General features: G+C 41.6%; 1 protein-coding gene across 2 annotated transcripts in view; it reads left to right on the top strand.

Moving 5' to 3' along the window:
- The window catches only part of PPP1R1A (protein phosphatase 1 regulatory inhibitor subunit 1A), a 536807-nt gene that overhangs the window by 316302 nt on the left and 199003 nt on the right, over positions 1 to 21502 (top strand). The window contains exons 3-4 of one of the 2 annotated variants that reach the window (XM_086964610.1): positions 11369 to 11406; positions 15231 to 15294. The exons of the other annotated variant lie outside the window; for it this stretch is intronic. Coding sequence (XP_086820736.1) covers positions 11369 to 11406; positions 15231 to 15294 — 102 coding nt within the window. The remainder of the gene's footprint in view (positions 1 to 11368; positions 11407 to 15230; positions 15295 to 21502) is intronic. 2 annotated transcript variants of the gene reach the window in all.

The following is a 21502-nucleotide window of genomic DNA, read 5'->3' as shown; positions in this document are numbered from 1 at the left end:
ATGACACCCTCCTGCTGTCGAAATCCCCAATGGGGATTCAGCGCATTCTTGAGGGCTTTGAGGCATTCTGTCAAGATCACGGTCTCGAAATAAATGCCCTGAAGACCAAGTACATGATTTTTAATCCCCCCAAAAAAACACGCCCCAATCCCACCATAGGCCTGAATAGGCTTGAAAGAGTCCTCACGTTTGAGTATCTGGGTGTGACCTTGAATGACAAACTGGAATGGGGTGAACATCAAATCAAGTCCCAGCTCAGATTGGCCCAAATAGCAGGGGGAATAATTAGGCTAGCCAATGCCAACAAATCATCTATTAGACCGTTAGCCCCCCCCTTGGAGATCTATAGACTTCAGGCCAGAGGTGCGATTCTTTACGGCAGTGAACTTTGGGGACATACCTGCAAGAAAGAGCTGGTCACAGTTGAAAACAAGTTTCTTAGACAACTTTTAAAGTTACCGGCTAGCACCCCACTTCTGCCTCTCAGGTTGGATCTGGGCCTAAAACCTTTGGACGAAGTTCTGGGTGTAAAGCCTCTAACCTTTTGTAGAAGATTATGGTCTACCCCTGAGCTAGCCAACTATAGGCAGGAACTGAAGGAAATTCTTGCTCTGCCTACTACTTCCAGTGGTTTAAATATCTAAAAACTGAGTTTGCCTGGCTGGGTCTCCCTACCCTTTGGAGTGACCCTGAAATGGCCTGCCAGGGTTTGTCCCGTAAAGACCTGGTGGCAACCTTTTATGCTTGTAATCTTGCATCCCATACACAGGGTATACGCCCAGACTCCCTGGTTAACACCTTTCTTTGGGTGAAAGACTCTTACAAGTTTGAACCAGTCTTTGATGATATTTTTCCGAACTTGGCCAGGAAATTATACTTCCAATGGCGGTATGGTACTCTTCCGCTTAGAGCATTTACAAGTAAATGGAAGTTCCACACCCTGGAAAATTGTCCTGGCTGCAATTGTGGGCTTGAAGACGAATTGCATTTAGTCTTCTTCTGCCCCGCCCACAGTGCGGCTAGAAGGTTCTGGATAATCCCACTATGCAAAAATCTAGGGTTTGTTAAATGCTCTGAGGCCTTTAGAATTCTCAAGACTGATCTATCAAAAGCAACTGTTTTTGCGATGGCCAAATTCCTTGAAGCAGTATGGCACAAGAGACGGCTTTTAATTTCCAGGTTACCCCATCCCTGACCAGATCATGTACTGCTGAGTGTGCAACCCTTTTGTATTGGTCACTTTTTTAACTAGAATCTAAATTTTATATAGAATTGTCCTGTTTTTTTACCTAAATAGATTGTCCAAATAACTAAACAGTATTGATCTATTGATTGTTTTTACACCATAGGTTGCTATGTATTGGGACACTTTCTTGTTTTACTTGTATAATATTCCGCTACTGTTGTAACATGGATGTCTAATCTTTGTTTGTATGTAATTTTATGTTTATCTTTTATGGCAATTGGCGAAATAAAGATTAATGAAATGAGATGATTGGACATTCCCAAGCTACCAACTATATATTTTTGACACAAAGCCCTTTCCACTAAAAAAGGGAGCTGGAACTTTGCCCCAATCATGTGTACATTCCTTAGGCCAGGATAATATTGGCGAAAAGGTTTCTATTTTTTTAAACATTTTCAACTTTCCATGTGTGGTGTACTGTGCAGCATATAAAAACAGGCAGATTTTAAACTGTCTAAGCATAGTATTTTGTACTGGAAGGCTACCAGGGCAGGACTAGTTTTAGGTTTGAAGGTTCTCTCATATGTGCTTAATTCTGTTTGTTAGTATGTCAGTAAAGACGAGTTCTTTGATTCTTCATCCACCAGCACTGGTCGCTGTACAATCTTTGGTAAAGCAAATGGCACCACAAAGATTCAGGTGACCTCTTGGCGAAAAGATAATCAGCAACAATCTGAAAAACTCACAATTTGATGGGTGGGTGGCGGGTCTACCCAGCCACGCAGAGGCTAACCCCACCAGCCTCTAAAACAAGCCCATGACCTCTCAAGCGCTCTGGCAGGTTGTTGCTTTAAGTTCACATCGTTGCCTGGTAGCAGTTTTTCCTCTGCATCCGTTTACCTGCTGATCACACACATGACGCAGTCTGCAGTGCAGTGCTTGGTGATCAGATGCAAATGGGTCACCCGCTCACTCACACAGCGAACAGATTCCCTGTCAGCCTGGCCTCTTTTATAAGAAGCTGTCTCTGCAGTGTGGAGTGTGCTCTACAGAGATCTCCATCCTCTCCTACGTTCACTATGACCGCGGCATCCATGTTGGCCCAAAGGAGATGGTGGCATGTCAGACATTTTGTTGATTGCCCACTGGCCTAGCAAACACAAAGGCACAGTTCTTTTTTTTATCAGCCATTATAGATCATTACTCGCCTGTTTCATTCATGGTGTCATATGTTGTTTGTTTGACAAGAACCCCTGTCCAATCAGGTTTAAGTTATAGGAACCTTATTTCTGCCTTTACGTTTTGCTGCATTCCACGTCAAATGGGGCTCATTCTCTCTTGATGTTCTGCCTCTTGTCAGGTCTCCTGAGTTTCTAATTAAAATGATTAATAAGCAGATCATCTAACTGTCCCTTTCTGTAGTTTTCCTGACATATACTACTGTTAGTACTGTCTTAGAATGTACAGGCGGGCACATAATTACAGTAAAAAGCTATAGACACAAGATATTTGGTAATTTCTGGTACAAGTATGAGGTAGTTGGGAATCTTTTGCCTACGTGAATGTACTCAGCCCTGCCACTGGGCGTGCTGTTCAGCCACAGGCTGTCCTATCCAAGCTTGATCATGTTTACAGAACTACAAGTGTACAGGGGTATGTTAAGCACCGGCCTAGTGAATTAGCGATGACAGCCATTGAGATATTTGGGTCTTTGTTGGTGATGGGACATAGCTTCTAGCAGGAGGTGGTACTAGGGTTAGTTTGGATGGTGTGGCTGGCCTTTATGGGCCAGGCTGGAGATGGGGCTAAAATTAGTGATAGTTATGGAGAGCTGGGGCCAAACCTATACAGAGTGATGGATTTTGGCAGCAGCAATTGTTTCCCACCACTGCAGGCTTCACTGTCTGCAAAGTTCCAATAAAAATAAAAAACAAAAATCATAGTTATGATATCACTCATTTTGCAGATTGGTGATGCTACAGAAATTCCGGTGAATGAGAGCCATGGACGGGACAACTAGAATTATGCGATTTTGCGGCTGCAGGGTTTTCAACATGATGATGGATTTCCTGCATTTGCCACACAATCCATGATCTGCAGCATAATCATTTAAAAACATGTTTCTAGTTCTAACAGATCAAGATTTACTTAAACACAGCAGCATGTGTTGGAAGTCCCTTCACAAAGGTTGGCAGGTTAGCTTTCTGTTGCTTATTTCTGTATTTGGGTGTTAAACTGGTGCTAATGATGTACAACTTTTGCTCAGACACCGTTAACCTGTGTAACATTGACTAATAAAGAAGCAATACGTTCTTAAAATGTGCTGCATTAAATCACATAATTTGGCTTTTCTTGTCACATAATTTAGTCAGCCATGCCGCATAATTTGGCCCTCCTCTGCCACATAGTAGCAGCAGCATTTTCCATGGATTTAATCATACTCAATAAATGCGTGTCTGGTACAAGCCTGGAAAAAGGAACATCAAACGTGCTTGCTGCACCAGCAGGGACCGAGCTAGAGAACCCTTCGAAAACAAGCATATGCAACGCTTAGTGTAAGGAATTTCGTCTGTCATCGTAAATCCATAAATCTGTTGCCTTAACTGAATCATGATTGTTAAACTCTACTGAGGTCTTCATACATACTTCAAGTTCATACTTCTGTCTAACGCCTGTTTAAATTGCTAATCCTTCTCTCATGTGCGTCTCACAGAGGTAGCACTAGAAAGGCCTAACACTGGCTGGGCTTTCGTTTGCACGCATAATGAGGTTGCATAACAAGTATGCCAACTTCATGTAATAGGTTTCTGTAAGATACAAGCCCCTGCGCCTCATTGTATTATTTTAAACTGAAATGGAGAAAATATACATCTCTCTCCATCTTTCGTCCATTGTTTTAACTCTTGGCAAATATAGGAATACTTATGAAGCCTTATGAACCGGTGTACAAAGAATATATATCTCTTATACAACTATACATTGATATCTTCCTGGCGGTAGCACATTGCTATCCTTTGAACGTTATGTGCAGTTTTGGACTAATTTTTATATTCATTTGGAAAATATAATTGTATTATTTATTTGGAAAATACTATTTCTAAACTTTTTTTTTTTTTGCAATAAATGTCCGTCAGTATGCAAACAGGGATCTGAAGCTACCCTGGTGCGTTGAGTCTGTGATGGTGGTAGAAGCCCCGTGGCAAGCCTCTCTCCTTGCTTTGCCTAACCACATAGTATTTATTTAAAGATCATGGAACCTCTTGATTGAAAGATACTCTGCCAATTGCAATCTCTCACTTGCAAATGGAATTTTTCCCAATGTCCAATTGGATGTGTGAAAGTAGCTGCTTATCATAATTGTAGCCTATCATTTTTAGGTTTTGCCTGGCGAAAAGATGCGCTTCTGGGCATCTTTTTCGCGCAGGCGAAAACCTCTTGAGTTGTATACGGGAGACAGGAACGGCCTCCGTCTTTCATTGGCTAGCTCCATAAATGGAGGCTAGCCATTGGAAGACGGGCCTGTCCGTCAATGCCGGACCAGATTCGGGGGCGTTCCCGAGAATTTTTGGCTTTTGGCTACGTCACGCGACGTCAGCCAAAAGCCGGGAACGCCCCCGAATCTGTTCCGGCATTGCCAGCACCCGCCTTCCTGCTCCGGTGTCTCCCGCCGTCCGTGTCCTCTCCCGCCCCCCTCCCCCCGTCCCTCTCGTGTTTCCGAGCTCCGACGGCCCTGAAAATCTTGTTGGAAAAGTGCCACAGTATGTGTAAACACAACAGCACCGATCTCTTTGGCAAACGGAGCAACTCTGCTACATTACCTTCTTATTACGTCATCTCACGCCTGCTGAAAATATTGTGCAAGCCTTTATAAGGTGATTATAGTCTCCCACATAGAATAAAGCAGAAATTAAGAGTGGGTGTTTATTTACTCCACAGCTGGGGTTCAGTACAGGAAAGCAGGATTCCACCTGCGTATTACCGCACATTCAACACTTTAAAGCTGACCTCGAATCTGATTTATAATGAACTACTGGCGACGTGTTGGCACAGTTTACAAGCTGCGTAATGGTGTGTTTAATTCCACAGTATAGATTTCAGACACCCCGTCAGGCTATCACATGTAATCACATGGATTTTTATGAAATCATGGGGAGCTCGAAGATGTATTCTGGATGGAAAAACACAGTTCCCTAAAACATGGATTTAGTAGGTTCTTACAGTCACTTCCTATGACTGCCCGTCAACCTTAATGTGGTCCCCACCCTATCCCAGGGGCCAGTCCATCCAGCCAGGGCAGACTGCAAATTGTTGCTGGCTCTTCAGAGCTGTTGCTGCAGCAGAAGACACCAAATATTCCAGCTATGCTGAACTCCGGCACGAAGAGGAGCACGAGGCACATCTGGGGACGCTTAATTCCCACCCAATTCTGCGGTGTGACCTCTGTGGACAGTGCATAAGCTCTTCCCTCGCACAGAAATAATTTCATTCATTTTCGGGGCTTGTTTTCGTAACCGGAGACATGTCAGGGCCTTCCACCTCCAGAGTGATTTAACAGCTTGTGCGTCAAAAAACCCAACCCGAGAGGACAGCCACGCTAAAATATTATTAATCACGCAACCTGCACCTCCTCTGGGAGCCCCTGGAAGAGCGGCGGGATGGGGGTTTCATCTGCCCTCACTTCCAGGTTACTGTCGGTGCCACACATATATACTCCCTTTCCTGAGCGCAAGCACGTCTGCGGGAAAATATCTGCCTCTCTGAACCTGAATGGCAGACGTTTGACATCCGCACACGGTGACCTTCACTGAGCATGGGGCGTTGCGCAAGTGGTACCCAGACTACAGGCACTCATACGCATCTTTAAATCAAGGGAGGCGAGTGGAAGCCATGCTCTGTAAGTGACGTCCTGGCTCTTGGCATAGTGATAGTCAAATTATCGCCGCCCTAAGCAGCAGTGCCTCCTACTAAGACATCTATACCTTGATCTTCATCCAGGAGTGCGTACCATAAATATCACAACTGGTCAATTGCCACCAAGGTGCCCAGAAACGGGGCCTGGTATGGTGTATAATCAGTGTGAGCAGGCGTCCCGTGTTTGCCGGGGCCGTCCCGTTCAGAGTGCAGATTGAGAGTGCAGATTGAGAGTGCAGATTGAGAGTGCAGATTGGGAGTGCAGATTGAGAGTGCAGATTGAGAGTGCAGAGTGCAGATTGAGAGTGCAGAGTGCAGATTGAGAGTGCAGAGTGCAGAGTGCAGATTGAGAGTGCAGATTGAGAGTGCAGAGTGCAGATTCAGAGTGCAGAGTGCAGATTCAGAGTGCAGATTCAGAGTGCAGAGTGCAGATTCAGAGTGCAGATTCAGAGTGCAGAGTCAGAGTGCAGAGTGCAGATTCAGAGTGCAGATTCAGAGTGCAGATTCAGAGTGCAGATTCAGAGTGCAGAGTCAGAGTGCAGAGTGCAGATTCAGAGTGCAGATTCAGAGTGCAGATTCAGAGTGCAGATTCAGAGTGCAGATTCAGAATGCAGATTCAGAGTGCAGAGTGCAGATTCAGAGTGCAGATTCAGAGTGCAGATTCAGAGTGCAGATTCAGAGTGCAGATTCAGAGTGCAGATTCAGAGTGCAGAGTGCAAATTCAGAGTGCAGAGTGCAGATTCAGAGTGCAGATTCAGAGTGCAGAGTGCAGATTCAGAGTGCAGAGTGCAGATTCAGAGTGCAGAGTGCAGATTCAGAGTGCAGAGTCAGAGTGCAGAGTGCAGATTCAGAGTGCAGATTCAGAGTGCAGAGTGCAGATTCAGAGTGCAGAGTGCAGATTCAGAGTGCAGAGTGCAGAGTGCAGAGTGCAGATTCAGAGTGCAGATTCAGAGTGCAGAGTGCAGATTCAGAGTGCAGAGTGCAGATTCAGAGTGCAGATTCAGAGTGCAGAGTGCAGATTCAGAGTGCAGATTCAGAGTGCAGAGTGCAGATTCAGAGTGCAGATTCAGAGTGCAGATTCAGAGTGCAGATTCAGAGTGCAGAGTGCAGATTCAGAGTGCAGATTCAGAGTGCAGAGTGCAGATTCAGAGTGCAGAGTGCAGATTCAGAGTGCAGAGTGCAGATTCAGAGTGCAGATTCAGAGTGCAGATTCAGAGTGCAGAGTGCAGATTCAGAGTGCAGAGTGCAGATTCAGAGTGCAGATTCAGAGTGCAGAGTGCAGATTCAGAGTGCAGAGTGCAGATTCAGAGTGCAGAGTGCAGATTCAGAGTGCAGAGTGCAGATTCAGAGTGCAGATTCAGAGTGCAGAGTGCAGATTCAGAGTGCAGAGTGCAGATTCAGAGTGCAGAGTGCAGATTCAGAGTGCAGAGTGCAGATTCAGAGTGCAGATTCAGAGTGCAGATTCAGAGTGCAGATTCAGAGTGCAGATTCAGAGTGCAGATTCAGAGTGCAGATTCAGATTGCAGATTCAGAGTGCAGATTCAGATTGCAGATTCAGAGTGCAGAGTGCAGATTCAGAGTGCAGAGTGCAGAGTGCAGATTCAGAGTGCAGAGTGCAGATTCAGAGTGCAGAGTGCAGATTCAGAGTGCAGAGTGCAGATTCAGAGTGCAGATTCAGAGTGCAGATTCAGAGTGCAGAGTGCAGATTCAGAGTGCAGAGTGCAGATTCAGAGTGCAGAGTGCAGATTCAGAGTGCAGATTCAGAGTGCAGAGTGCAGATTCAGAGTGCAGATTCAGAGTGCAGAGTCAGAGTGCAGAGTGCAGATTCAGAGTGCAGATTCAGAGTGCAGATTCAGAGTGCAGAGTGCAGATTCAGAGTGCAGATTCAGAGTGCAGATTCAGAGTGCAGATTCAGAGTGCAGATGCAGAGTCAGAGTGCAGAGTGCAGAGTCAGAGTGCAGATTCAGAGTGCAGAGTGCAGAGTGCAGAGTGCAGAGTGCAGAGTGCAGAGTGCAGAGTGCAGAGTGCAGATTCAGAGTGCAGATTCAGAGTGCAGATTCAGAGTGCAGAGTGCAGATTCAGAGTGCAGATTCAGAGTGCAGAGTGCAGATTCAGAGTGCAGATTCAGAGTGCAGATTATGTGGGTGACTCTATGTGTGTGTGGGTGGCTTTGCGTGTGTGGCTCTGTGTGGGTGTAAAATGCAAGAGGTCATGCATTTGCGAGCGATTAAGCTATTGGCATTGTAAATGACAATGCCATTTATTTATGTTTTAAAAAAAACACATAAATAAAAATAATGTCAAGAGCAATGCCAATAGCTCTAACTTTAACAAAGGCAAAACCATTGCATTGTAAATGCTTGTTTTCTTCTGTTCTGTGTACGGAAAAAAGTGGAAGAGGTTGGTCCCATCTCTTAAGAACCTAGCTATCTCAAACCACAAGCCAGCTCTTCCTAGGACTGGTATAAGAATATCCCTTTAAAGGTTTGGGCTGTTTCTAGAAACTTATGCTATGAAATAGAGTAACCTGCTGCCCCTTGGATAGTGTGTGTACAGACAATTTAAGGTAAAAGTGGTTTTCAATAGTAATTCATTTATTCATCGCACTCAGACAGATCTTCAATTATTGCTGGAAAAAATATTGAATATCATGGTTTTTAGGTCATTTACCTCTTGTTTAATCAATAAAAGGATAAGTGGTGTCTACATAGATATTTGAAATAAAATTCTACATGTAGAATGTGATTATCCAGCAACAGAAGATGATTTTTGGAATGATCATAAACATGTAAAGTATTGAAAATAAACCAACCAGATGCTGTTTTATTCCTTTAATCAATTGATGATTAGGATATATTTAACTAAGTAACTACTATTCCGAAAAAATAGTACACCTCAGTTGAGTGAAATTCATCATATACTATCCACAAGCTTATGACTTAACCAATTTTAACATTTGGTCTGAGACTCAGTACATCTAATCATGATGGGCAACCAGGGATACAATATTTACAGAGTGACTATTTTCCTGATGACATTCTGATTGTATTTGACCTGACCTAGACCACTCAAAATAATCACAAAAAACAAAATTAACATTTTGACAAAACTAAGTTGTCATACAAACAATTTTTTTTCTGAATAAAGACAAACACTTGTGCTTTAATTATTAGACAGAAGAACAATCGAAAGCGTTCTTTGCATGGTCACTTACAACGGAAATTAAGTGCTCTTCTAATATATATGAAAAGACAAATCTTTCATTGATCGAGGACTTGCTGGGAAAATGTTTACCAACTCAGGAAAAATCTCTGTATATTTCATGGTGTGCAGTGTCCAGGCTTTAAGAGCATCATATATTAATCTTCCAGAGTATGTCATTCTATATATCTCAGGTAAAAATATGGCTATTTCTATTGCAGGTGAGCAATAAGGTTTGTTGCTCATGATCGCTGTACGTTTCATCCCAGTTGCAACCAAAACAATAAAGAAAGCGTCGGGGGACCCTCTTTAGAGTGGCCTTTTTATGTGATTGGGCTGACAGTCTTGTGAAGGTTCAGCCATGGACAAAGGGATTCCGATGGTGAAGCCAGCTTTGATTCTCCAGTTGGAAACTAGCTCTGTCTGCTGTGTTCAACACTGAAGAACACCTTCTTCTGTTGAAATTGTTAATTGCTCAATCCAAGGTTTAGCCATTGTCAGATAGAATCATTCCTCTACAATTGTACTCACGCAATCCAATTTGTGTCTTATTTATCAGAGTAAAAACTGTTGGGGATTCCTCAAGAGTGATATCTATCTCTCTATTGGTCAGTCTTTATCTAGTCTTCTTTGATTGGTCACTAAATGATTTTAATTTGTATTTCATCTATATGCTGACAACACACAAATCCTATATTACATCTAAGATCTAGACAACACTAATAATTCCTATCCACACTGGATACAGGCTGCTAAGAGAGGGTTCATTAAAAATTAAGAGATTATTTCATCTAAATCTGAGCGAATGTTGACACAATGTTACCAGCTTTTTACTCGAGAGGTTAGAAACCTTGGAATATTAATAGCCTCAGGTCTTGCTGTTCTTCAACAAATTGCAGCAACCTCCAAAGCTTGTCTTTCATCTTCAACTTCTGCTTAGACTTTTTCGACTTCCCACAGTCTTGAAAAGGTGATTGCAACTAATGGCATGTACAGAAGTATGCAGTTCCTAAAGGGGACTTGGAAGCGGCAAGGGGAGAGGCGAAGTAGGGTTAGAAAGCAGGTGTTCCCGAGATAAAATGGAAACTAAAGGTGGAGTAGCTTCAACAAGGAGCAAGGGCCCTCACACACCCCAAAGGATGTCATGCTTCATCATAGGGCAGCTCCTCGTTGGGCCGGCACTGCAATGCCCAGTGGTCCCCAAAAGGGGCTCTTCACCATCTGTCTTCTCTGGCAGCTGCAGTAAAGCTAAAGAGTAGTGCAGGGGCGTCTGTGTAGTGAGTAGAGGTGGTAAACAAAATGTTTGATTTAGAAATAGCTAGAGGGATCCAAAAACAATTGTATTCACTGGATTTTGACTAATTGACTAAACCCTTTCCTGTATGTCAAGATGATAACATTACTTGCATTCAATGTAATATTAAAAGCATGAAAGGGAGCTTGAACTCATTTTGGGGGAAATATTTAGAACTATAGTTTTCAAAAAATAACCCTATCATTTCAGAACTGTAATGTTTTTTATTTTTTTTATTTTTTAACCCTATGTAAATTTTGGCTATTCAAGGTCATCTGAAGCAAAGCAAACAAGCATTGATTACCATCACACTGAATACTGATTACACTACACCATACTGAATGGTCATTTACCATGGTAGCTGTCGAATATAAGCCCTGGTGAAGGTAAATGCTTTACAGACACATTTCTCAACATTATTTTGATGTGAGTGGATGGAAATGTGCTGAATGGGTTGGCCACATGAGTGCTCATTTGAAGATGATCCCAGATATGAGAATTCAGAATCACAGGCAGTCTGAGTTTTGCAAACGCATTGTTTGCTGATTTATGATTGATGCATGTATACCATCAACACTTTGGGCGAATCTGAATAAAATAGAACCTATTTGGATGCGTGTCGCAGAAACACTCTAGATTACTGTTAAATAGATTCCAGGCACTGCAGGATATGTTTTGCTTTACCTCAATATATAATTTCCTTTCAGAGGTCATAGCAAAAGACAAGACCAGTTAGAAAACAACTTCAATTTGACAATACTTTTTTCTCCACTCAGAAATCGATGAAGACAGAATTCTCAACCCCTTTCTTAAGGTAAGCCTATTCTGGTTTTGTCTAGAATAGTAATTTCAGTGTAGAGTTTAAGAATTCTTGAGGTGCATGTGAAAATGGTGGCAAGTGGGTGGATGATATGGACAATCAATCTCCAAGAAGGTGGATGAAATAACAACTTTGAAGTTGATTCAGAATCGTTCATCTTAAAATCATAATTTCATTTTCTGATATACATATGTGATGCTTAGTTCCTTAAACAGGATCTAAATGTCAATTACATTTATTATAATTATCTCCACTTATCTTAGATTCATCAAGCAAAAGATTGAAAAAATCCAATTCTATTTATATGATAGTTTATGTTGGATTGGAATGGTCAATTCAGTTTTTGTCAAAGTCATTAGTGCTCTCCAACATCCCTGTGTACTGGCATGACTTCTCCCAGCTATCTCTGGTGACAGTTCATCTCGAATAAGATCATTAGTTAAACAGAAAATAAAGTATGAATTCCTCCCTCTCAGAATCGAGGCCAACCAGATATTATCTAAAGAGACCCTATTTTGAATGTTGTCGTAACATGTCTCAAATCTCAAACAGAAATAATCAAACAATGTAACATTCTAAAATCCCTACTATTGGTGACTGTCAGAGATGCAGGACTTCATAAAAGACAGCTTTTATTTCTCTCTAATCTCTATGACACCTGGTAGCATGGTTGGAGATTGCATACACAAGGAGATGATGGACGGAGTGCTAACACTTTTCAAACACTCACCCCCAGTCAAAGATCTGGGTTGAATCCATCATCATTCTTTAGCTCACTTTGCCACCCCAGTTCGGATACAGCTATATGCAAATCAGTTTTGACCTTGTTTTGACCTTGTGCCTCATGGGAACAGTCCAGCCTGAAATGCCAAGCTATGTCTTCCCTGGACCAGAAACAAGCATCCTTGGAACGGTTTCGGGCTAACATCCCTCTTCAGCCAGGCTACCTTGAATGGCATGGTGAGCAAAAAAAATCTGGATTTAGGCCCAGATCTCTGTACTGGGGGGAATGTATGACATTGTTCTGCATTCTGTCTAACAATTGTTCTTTTTGCATTTTTTACCCCGAGTGGGACGGGTATGCCCAGACGTGGGTCCCGTGCTCTCCATGCCACTGGAATTAGGCTATTCTGGCTGAAGAGGGGTGAAACCCTGAAACTGGTCCTAGGATGCTTGTTTCCAGTCCAGGGAGGACCTGGCCTGGCAGTTCGGGCTGGACTGTTCCCATTGGACACAGGGTCAAGACTGATTTGCATATGGCTGGATCCAAACTGGAATGGCATGGTGAGCTAAAAAACTATCGATTTAGGCCTGCTTCTCTGTACTGGGGTGAATGTATGACATTGTTCTGCATTCTGTCCATCAATTGTTCTTTTAGCATGGTTGGAGATTGTCATCTTCTCCAGCCATGCCGATGAGTATAGTCAAACAATTGATTTAGGATTCACACAAATCCATGTAAATCATATAAGAAAAAATCCTCATTTTGCAAGTGAATCAAACAGATGGATCTCTTCCATCAATCTTGGATGGATCTACTCAAAGCACCTGTATGTGATTTGGACAGAGACCATGAACTGTCACCAATTCATAGTTGTGGGTTCTTTGAAGTGAAGTCATGGATGGAGATTGTAATAAGAATAGTTTGCCTGTTACAGTAAGATACCATATCTCTAACAAGAGCAAAGTGACAACTAAACTCCTCTATACTGTCATCGTAGCCTTAACACCACTGGTGACATGATTCTAATCTGTCATGTTAATTTTAAAATAAATACGTACCTCTTAGGAACAGGTATAGTTTGGGTGGTATACATAGAAGGATCCTAAGTAAAACAACAGTAAGTCCAATGCAAAAAACGAAAACGGAAAGTTTTTTATTTCCATACAAGTAAAGCCATTGGAATAATATCCATCGCATTGGTTCTAAATATGTCTTGCTGATCCCTCTTACTTTCAGAGCTGTATACAACTTTGTACAGTGGTATGATTAGCAAATAATAATATTGAAACCAGACAAATAACAAAGAACCATGATTAAAGGGGGGTTTCGGACATAACACTATGGCCACAGGTGCTGAGAAATAAAGAGAGACTCTGTACAGAGTGTAGTGTCTGAATGTGTTAAAATCAAAGTCTATGTGCTTTTGTTTTTAACCGAAACTGGTCCAAGGCAAAGGCTAGTTTACTGGGTGCTTTCTAAATGTAGAAGATTCATGAAGTATCAGTTCGAATTGAAATTAATATTTCTCTTGAACAGAATATCAGTATTTCTGTGTTTTGTTTAAAATCTATGAAATTATTAAATTTGAAGTTATTAAATATATGAGAATTCAATGCAAAGAAGCATGAGTGTATGAGATTTAGCTAATTATTAAGCTATTGGATATTCTTTTGCAGACCATAAAGACAACCATTCCTAGACTAATACCGTATCCCAACTGGAATTTGATGCTACTGGGGAAGTCAGAATTGTACATGGTGTTTCTCATTGTCTGATTTTGGAAATACAAAATTTAATGGAGTTGCTGAAAAAATGTATCACTAGAAAATCTAATAATTTCATTAACTCTCCACAAAAAAGCCAAACAATTTAATTACATGCACTAAAGGCAGGGCTTCAATGTTTCACTGTGTTTATGCAGATTTGTCCTTCAAGTGATCTGCTCAGTTTTTTATAGAGAAATCTTAATAATTCTATCAACATCTACCGTTGATTAAATTAGCATCTGTCAATTAGGACATGTAATGCTTTGACAAATGTTCAACAACTGAAACAGGAAAAATTCAGGAAGGTGTGGAGTAAATAATAACAATTAACCTAGGTTACAATCTGGAGGTCTCATAGTAATGCCAAAAGCAAGTCCTTATTTTAATGTTACCCTTATTGGCTAAATAGATGGAAAATAAAATTAATAGAAGGGATACCTCTTACAAGCTCAATGAATATATGTTTAGGATTCAGGAATGCATGCTAGCAGTGGAATACATGTTTTTGTGTCTTCTTTTTATCCAGATTTGAATGTGTCACCATGTTCACATTTATTGGCACCACACTTTATTTGGAGCATGTTACTATTTGCAGGACACATTGTTACATTAGGACATATCCCACATTTGTAGGCTGCAATGCTTTAACATTTTTTCAACAAAGGAAATACTGCAATTCTTCTCTTCCATAAACATAGTGGTATTTTCTTCTAATCTTTTCAAACTTTGCCACTTTTCATAAAGCTGCAAAGTTTAAATTACCAGAAACAATCCATAAACATATTTTTTCTGAGAAAATACAATATCAGCAACAGCTAATCTTTAGTTGCGGAATTGTCTTGCTACAATATCTAGTTAGCAAGAGTTGTATACTCCCGCCCATAGCATTAATCACACATCTCTTCTTTTTGTAGCAATCTTGTGGTAAATTATGCTCTTTTTATGCCTTTTTTGTTTCTGTCAATAGTCAGCCAAGTTGAGTTTTTGAGATACACCTGGATATTGCTTTAAATGTCAACGTGATCTCTCTGCTATAACAAAGGTCCACATGTGAATATTTGGTAAATTTTTATGAGGAATCTTTGGTGAAGCCGTCTGTCTCAGTTAGTCAATATGTACAAACATCTCAATTTTCTAATAGCAACACATTCCATTCTCCATGATGGACCCTGGTTTTCTACACAGTGATCACAGTTCAGAGAACTTCCACAGGATTTCTGGTATTTTAGACTTTTTCCAAATGATACCTTGACACCTTGCTTTTGTTTTAAATTTCTTCACCTTTGTCGTCATCCTGCTCTGACTCTTTGTTCTTTTCTTTACTGCAGTCGTCTTTGGTGATGTCCCCACGGCAGAGAAAAAAGATGACCCGTACCACACCCACTATGAAAGGTACTGGGCAGGGGAGTACCCATAGGCACAATTCTCAACCATTTCCTTTCACTACCTGACCATCATTGATCAGAATATTGAATTCTTTAGGAAGTTGGCTGTAGAAAAGGTCATGTTTACTACTTTCCTGTACCAGCTCACATATTTGTCTAGTAAACATCATGGTTTTATAACGTTTGGCTTCTCTCACTGTACTCATTATCCGGTCTTTCAAGGCTTCTTTCTTTCCCTTGCCTTCTACCCCATGACAGGTAAAAGGTAGGTGTGGTGCAGACAATGTGATTTGTTTTGAAACAGGATCTGTTTCTCTTCAACACATTTCCCTCTTAAGAGTTAAATAGCAATATTGTGCCACGATGGCATCTTTAATATATTCTATCTTTCTCTGTTGGCCATATGCTCTGTTGTTTAATCTACAGTTTGTTATTGTCCTAACTTTTTCTTGTACCAATTGGGCATCTAGTGTGTGAGTCTCACTTTAACTTCTATTGATTCCCAGTACTCTCTATTTAATTAGCCACTTTTCCTTTCTTCATTATTCCATGTGCTGTTTTGTGTTCTGATTTACTCATTGTCTCATCTACTCTTTTGCTTTTCCACTGGATTTACTAATCTCCTAATTCATTAGTTCTACTTCTATTTCATAATTTACTCCATTCATTAATAATGAATTACTAATTCATTGCCTGATTCATCTTTAGATTCATAATCTATGTGACTCATCCAGCTATTAAGTAATCTGCTTACTTAATAATTACTTGATCGCGTTATTTGTTTATTTCTGGTTAAATAATTCATCTACTTAGATTTCCACTGTGTTCCTTCCATATTCATATTCATTCATCTCCAAATTCATTTACAATCTCACCGTCGCTTTTGTCTATCCTGAATAGATTATACAATGTTTATGGAATGGGTTTAAGCGCAGAAAATAAGCCAACCCACGAAGGTTGTGTTTATGGATTCCGAGTCATGTGTTTTTTAATCACTAAATTGTGTACAGATATCAGACAAAAGGGGCTGAAACTTATTACAACATCAAATTACCATTGAAGTAAGTGTGATGTGCACACAAAGTATTGTAGAAAATCACAAATGTTTGCCTGCGCATGTTTTCTCCCATCTTGCCACTCTAACTTTTAATCATTTAAAACTGAAGAACATCAAGGTTTCATCCACATCCTTATGTATCCTGCCACTCCCTGTCTCAATCTTTCAGCAGGGAATGTCAAGGCTGAAGGACCACATTAATACTTTTGAGCAGTTTCTTAAACTTTCAGCCATCATTCTCATTGAAGGCTTTCTAAGTCTGAAAGATTTCATCCGGCACTTTATCTCTCCATTGCGACCTTCAGTTCTTCATTTTGTAGTCAACATATTTCTCAAATATCCAACAAAGAAGGCCCTCAAGTTTGAAGACCTTTCAGACGGGTGCATTCATCAAGACACCATGTATTCTATCATTCGGTATTGAGCATCAATGTATAAAATTAGAACACTTGAGTGTATTATAATAGAGCAATGGATGCTTAATTTATTTAATAGAACAAAAAATGTATCAGAATGATGTTTGCCTAGGCGATGCATAAAGAGCAGGGTGTAAGAGCAGAGAAAGGGATATTTTACTTTTTGAAGCTAATTTTAATTATGTTTTGAAGATTTGTTATTATAGGTGCATATGTGTTCTCTTGATTTCCTTTAACTTGACTTTTTGAATGTTCTGAATTTCTAATTTCTATGTAATTCCTACAAGAAGTTATTGGTTCCTTACTATACACGAGGAGTTAAGATTTGGAAAAAATACCTTGGTGATGTTTTACCACCTTCCTAGAAAGGCGAAAAAGTAAACGTAGAGGTTAGCAGTAAAAGGTTGCATATCAAAAGAAAGTGGCTTCTATGCAGTGCTTAATTTGAGGCAGTGATTTTCGGTGCTCGGCACCAGCACTTAATTGTCCACACCGGGGCTTGTGACAATGTACCACAAGGTGGCGCTGACTGGCTAATTTAGAGATGACCACAACAACAGTTAATTAATAAGTCAATCTTGCCTTCCAAGACATTCTTTAAGGGTTGTGGGTCTGGAATAGTCCGAATTGCCACACATGTAGGAGTGTGATGGTTAGTAGTTGTGTTGTTACTATCATTGGCAGCATGGCAAGGGCAATATAAGGTGCAAGCTGCAGTGGCCTCCTGGTGAGAGCATTGGCACTTATTGTTTTACAAATTATGCACTGCCTCTAGGAAAATTAACATATATTGCTTTGGATTTAAGAAAGTGTTTAGCAAACTCTTTCTCTGCTGCCTCTGACAGTCTTTTAGTATGTGTGTCTGTATGTATGTGGTATTTAAATAGAGCAAGCCTAGTCGAAACATTCATGCCCTTCTGGTGTTAAGTATTTCTTCCTGCTTTAGATCTTGTTAGCGACAGCTTTACCTATTTACAGAGCTGGTATAATCTAAATACAGAGAAATTACAAAAGGTCAGTTCTCATTAGTAACTGTATAATAATTAATTGTTGCTGTTTCTAATTGTGCGTGTTAAGTTTTACCGGGGTGACCCACGTAAAACTCCCAGACCTGGGTCTGTTATGCAGTACAGTATAGATTTGGTCGTGGTAGCAAATTGAAATACAGCTTGATAGCGCAAAAGCATTCACCACTCATGTTTTATATAATGCTCTAATCATATTTAATTACAAGTTTGACAGGCATTAAATGCGAAATAACTTCAAAGCATTAGATGGCAACACAGTTGCTCCAAATTATAGCTGTGAAATTATTATTTACAGTGCTCTTGATGTGGGGGAAGAAGAGGCTGTAGGATAGAGGTTGGTAAGTCAGTGAGTGATGGACAGGGAAAAGGTATGGTTACATACATACATCATTTACACATGAAGTAGAACCTTTCCAGCCTAACATGGTCAACTGTTATTATCATTTTAGTGTTCCTTTTTTTAACTGCTGCAAAGCAGTGGGGCGAGGCTCCTCCGCCTTAGCGGAGGAGCCGCCACGGCAGAAAGTATTCCGGCAAGTATGCATACCTTTAAGTATTTACAAACTCCTAGGCTTCTTGGATACATACCTATTAAATGATAATAGCTCGAGGTTATTATCATTTTATTTTTTCCTTCTGCTGCAACTTTGCAGGCGGGATAGCTCTGGTGACAGAGGAACAGGGGAAGGAGTGGTGGCACACTGTAATTGCCCAATACTGTTTGGCATGCTGTCTGGGGCCGGGCAAACACTGCTGCACACTTTGCATGTCCTCTACCTAGGCTGCATTACAGCCTTGGTATAAAACATGCCCAGGCTCACATTCTCTGGCTGAACGGCGAACCACAGCACTCAGACCAATAATAATGCTGCATTGAAGTGTTGTGATTGGCTCAGGGGAGCCTGGGTGCTTCCTATTCCATTCCGGCCAGAAGAGACAACGGAGGAGAGACGTGGCAAGGAGGTACTTTTTTTCTTTTTTACACTGCCTTGCCCCCCCTCCTCGCCACCCCAATCTTTGCCACCCGCCCCTGTCTCTCTGTATGCAGTGATGCATCTGTATACAAAGGCTGGAGGGTGGTTAAGCCACTCATTCACCCTTACACCATTTCATCACTTCTTCCATCTATGCACATGCTCATTCATTTATTCATTTGTTTGTTTTTTTATTCATTCACCCATCCAAGTAAATATTCATTAGCGCCACCCATTCAGATATTCTTCCATCTATAGAGCCCTCGTTCCCAGATTAAGCCCTTCATGTAGTCAGGGAACAACATGCATACACACACACCCACATTTTTCAAGTAACAAAGAAGCACTTAATAGTCTAGACTGTCAGTAGAACATCATCAGTTCTATGTCAGTACTATGTCAGTTCCATATCAGAACTATATCAGTAGAACAAGTCAGAAAAATCGGCAAAGTGCTGTCCCAAGATCACTCCTGCACAGTATGTCTCCCAACTAACCTTACAATGGCATTCAGCATTTCAACCTTTCTCCAGGAAGCTCAAAGACGACGGAATCTGGTATAGGTAGACATACCTATTTGGGCTCTCTTTCAAGTTGGGAGAAAGGTGCCACACAGTCTCTGAGGTGCAACAAGCAGTGTCAATTTTGAACTTCACTCTTGAAGACACAGCCAAGAGGCTGATCTTGAGGGGCGGTTGCTATGACCCATTTGAGACCCCGGGAAAAATAACCAAAACCCACGAAAACAGACGGGGATGCCATTTTGGAAAGGATCAGGCTCCCCCTTGGGATTAACTCCCCGGAGACAAACAGTTACTAATCAGGGCACAGATTCACCCAGAAAGGGGCCATACGCACTGGTAGAAATGTTAGGTCTGGGGGATTAAGCATGGCTCTGACCTGCCCACAACTTACCTCATGAGACTGGGGCTGTATGAACACTGGATGGCATGGGGGTGGAATTTCTGGGCCTGGGACACCCATGCTGGAGTTCCTGGCTGGCTGGAATGAGACTGGTTTCTCACTCAGCCCACACAAATTTCTGTTGCAATGCCCATGTAAGTGTGAATAACACATGGGAGGATGGAAGCTTCTACTTCAGTTGAAAAAAAAAGAAAGTTTTCCCTTTTCTTGGTTATAGAGTATAGATCAGACTGTAGAAATAATCCTACTATCATGCAACCTAATTTGAGATCTGGTTTAATATGAGGCACCCCATTTGGTAACAAATTTACAATTTATACTGGAAGATGTCACAATGGATGGGGAACAGCTTCTACTTCAGCACTAAGAGTGACCCAATGGCACTTTGCAACTTGGACACTCTGGGAAACCGGTTTCCATTACTAGACCCTGCGGGGATCAGCAGGGAGACCCACAAAATTCTCTCCAGAAGAGGGGCCTCACCTGTCCCATTTTTTCTGGTCTGGGCAGTGCAGCAATGGCGGAAGTAAAGGGTTTTCCTGCCCCCTACCCAAAGGGGCAAGGGGCGATAGTCATCCCCACCTCCTTGGCCACATGGGTGCTGAGATGGCACCCTAGATGTGATATATAAACAATGTTCACAATATGTTTGGGTTGTTTTTGTTTTTTTTGTTTTTGGTAATTGGGGTTGGGATCGAAATGTCCACCACATCGAGAACCAATGACCGTACACCAGCCATGTTATGCGTGAGGATCGTTGCTCCAAACCTGCCAGTGTTACAGATAACTTCACTTAACACCCAATGGCTAAATTCACCTGACAAGCGGGGCGCTATCTGGCGTGCATTATGAGACACCGGACGGGTATCAAATGCTTACAGGAAAATCATCTCTACGCAAAGATGAGGTAACATTTAGACATAGACATGTGGCTTTCCCGATGAATTAACACTGCTTGGCAATCACTAAACAACTGGGAGTGACCATATCAGAGAGGCACAACCTCCCTCTGACTGTGACAAAGGCGATAGCTTCCTTATTCTGACACAGGACTCTGGAGGGTCATCCTCTCACGATTGCACACTATATGCTCATAAAACCACCTTGGACACATTTTGATTACCTTTCCGCAGAGGCTTGACGGGGGTAGACGATCCTGACTGGCAATTTCAGCTGGACACAGGACCCACATAAAGACAGGGAGAGGGGACATGACTCAAGTGCAGGTGGTTTTTCCCAAAAGTTAAAAAAGAGCCTGGCAGAGCTGGGCTTCTGGGATACCTCTGGCAGCTCAATGTGACATGGGCGGCCTTTACACATTATTCCCATGTCCACTGCACTCACTTGTGCTTAGATTATATATTGGCGAACAACTTCCTGCTGGATCGGACCTGCTCTGCAAAGATTTGTCCTATATCGGTCACAGACCATGCACTCGTCATGGTACAACTCAACCTGGGGATGAGAACCCGCCCAGTGAACTGGAGGCTTCATCCATTCTTACTCTGCAACACGGTTATTAGAGATGAGAAGGACAACATATAACTGATTTCTTTGAACATAACGAAAGAGGGAAAATCTCGATCACAAGGGTCTGGGATGCACTTATGGCAGTCATACGAGGGTGCTTTCTAGCAATTACAGCTGAATGCACAAGACTTCTGTTGGAACTGGGGTCACCAGTCCCCTAGGGTAGCATGGCACGAGCGGGTAGGCATCCGAAGCACAAGTGTAAAGCGATCATGCAGCACACTCTCACACTGAGACAGAAACCTGGGTACGCAATAAATGACTCCACTCCAGAGCTTGTATAAAAA

This window comes from Lissotriton vulgaris, chromosome 1_1, assembly GCF_964263255.1.
Source record: "Lissotriton vulgaris chromosome 1_1, aLisVul1.2, whole genome shotgun sequence".
Lineage (NCBI taxonomy): Eukaryota > Metazoa > Chordata > Amphibia > Caudata > Salamandridae > Lissotriton > Lissotriton vulgaris.
This window is presented reverse-complemented; position numbering and strand designations above follow the sequence as displayed.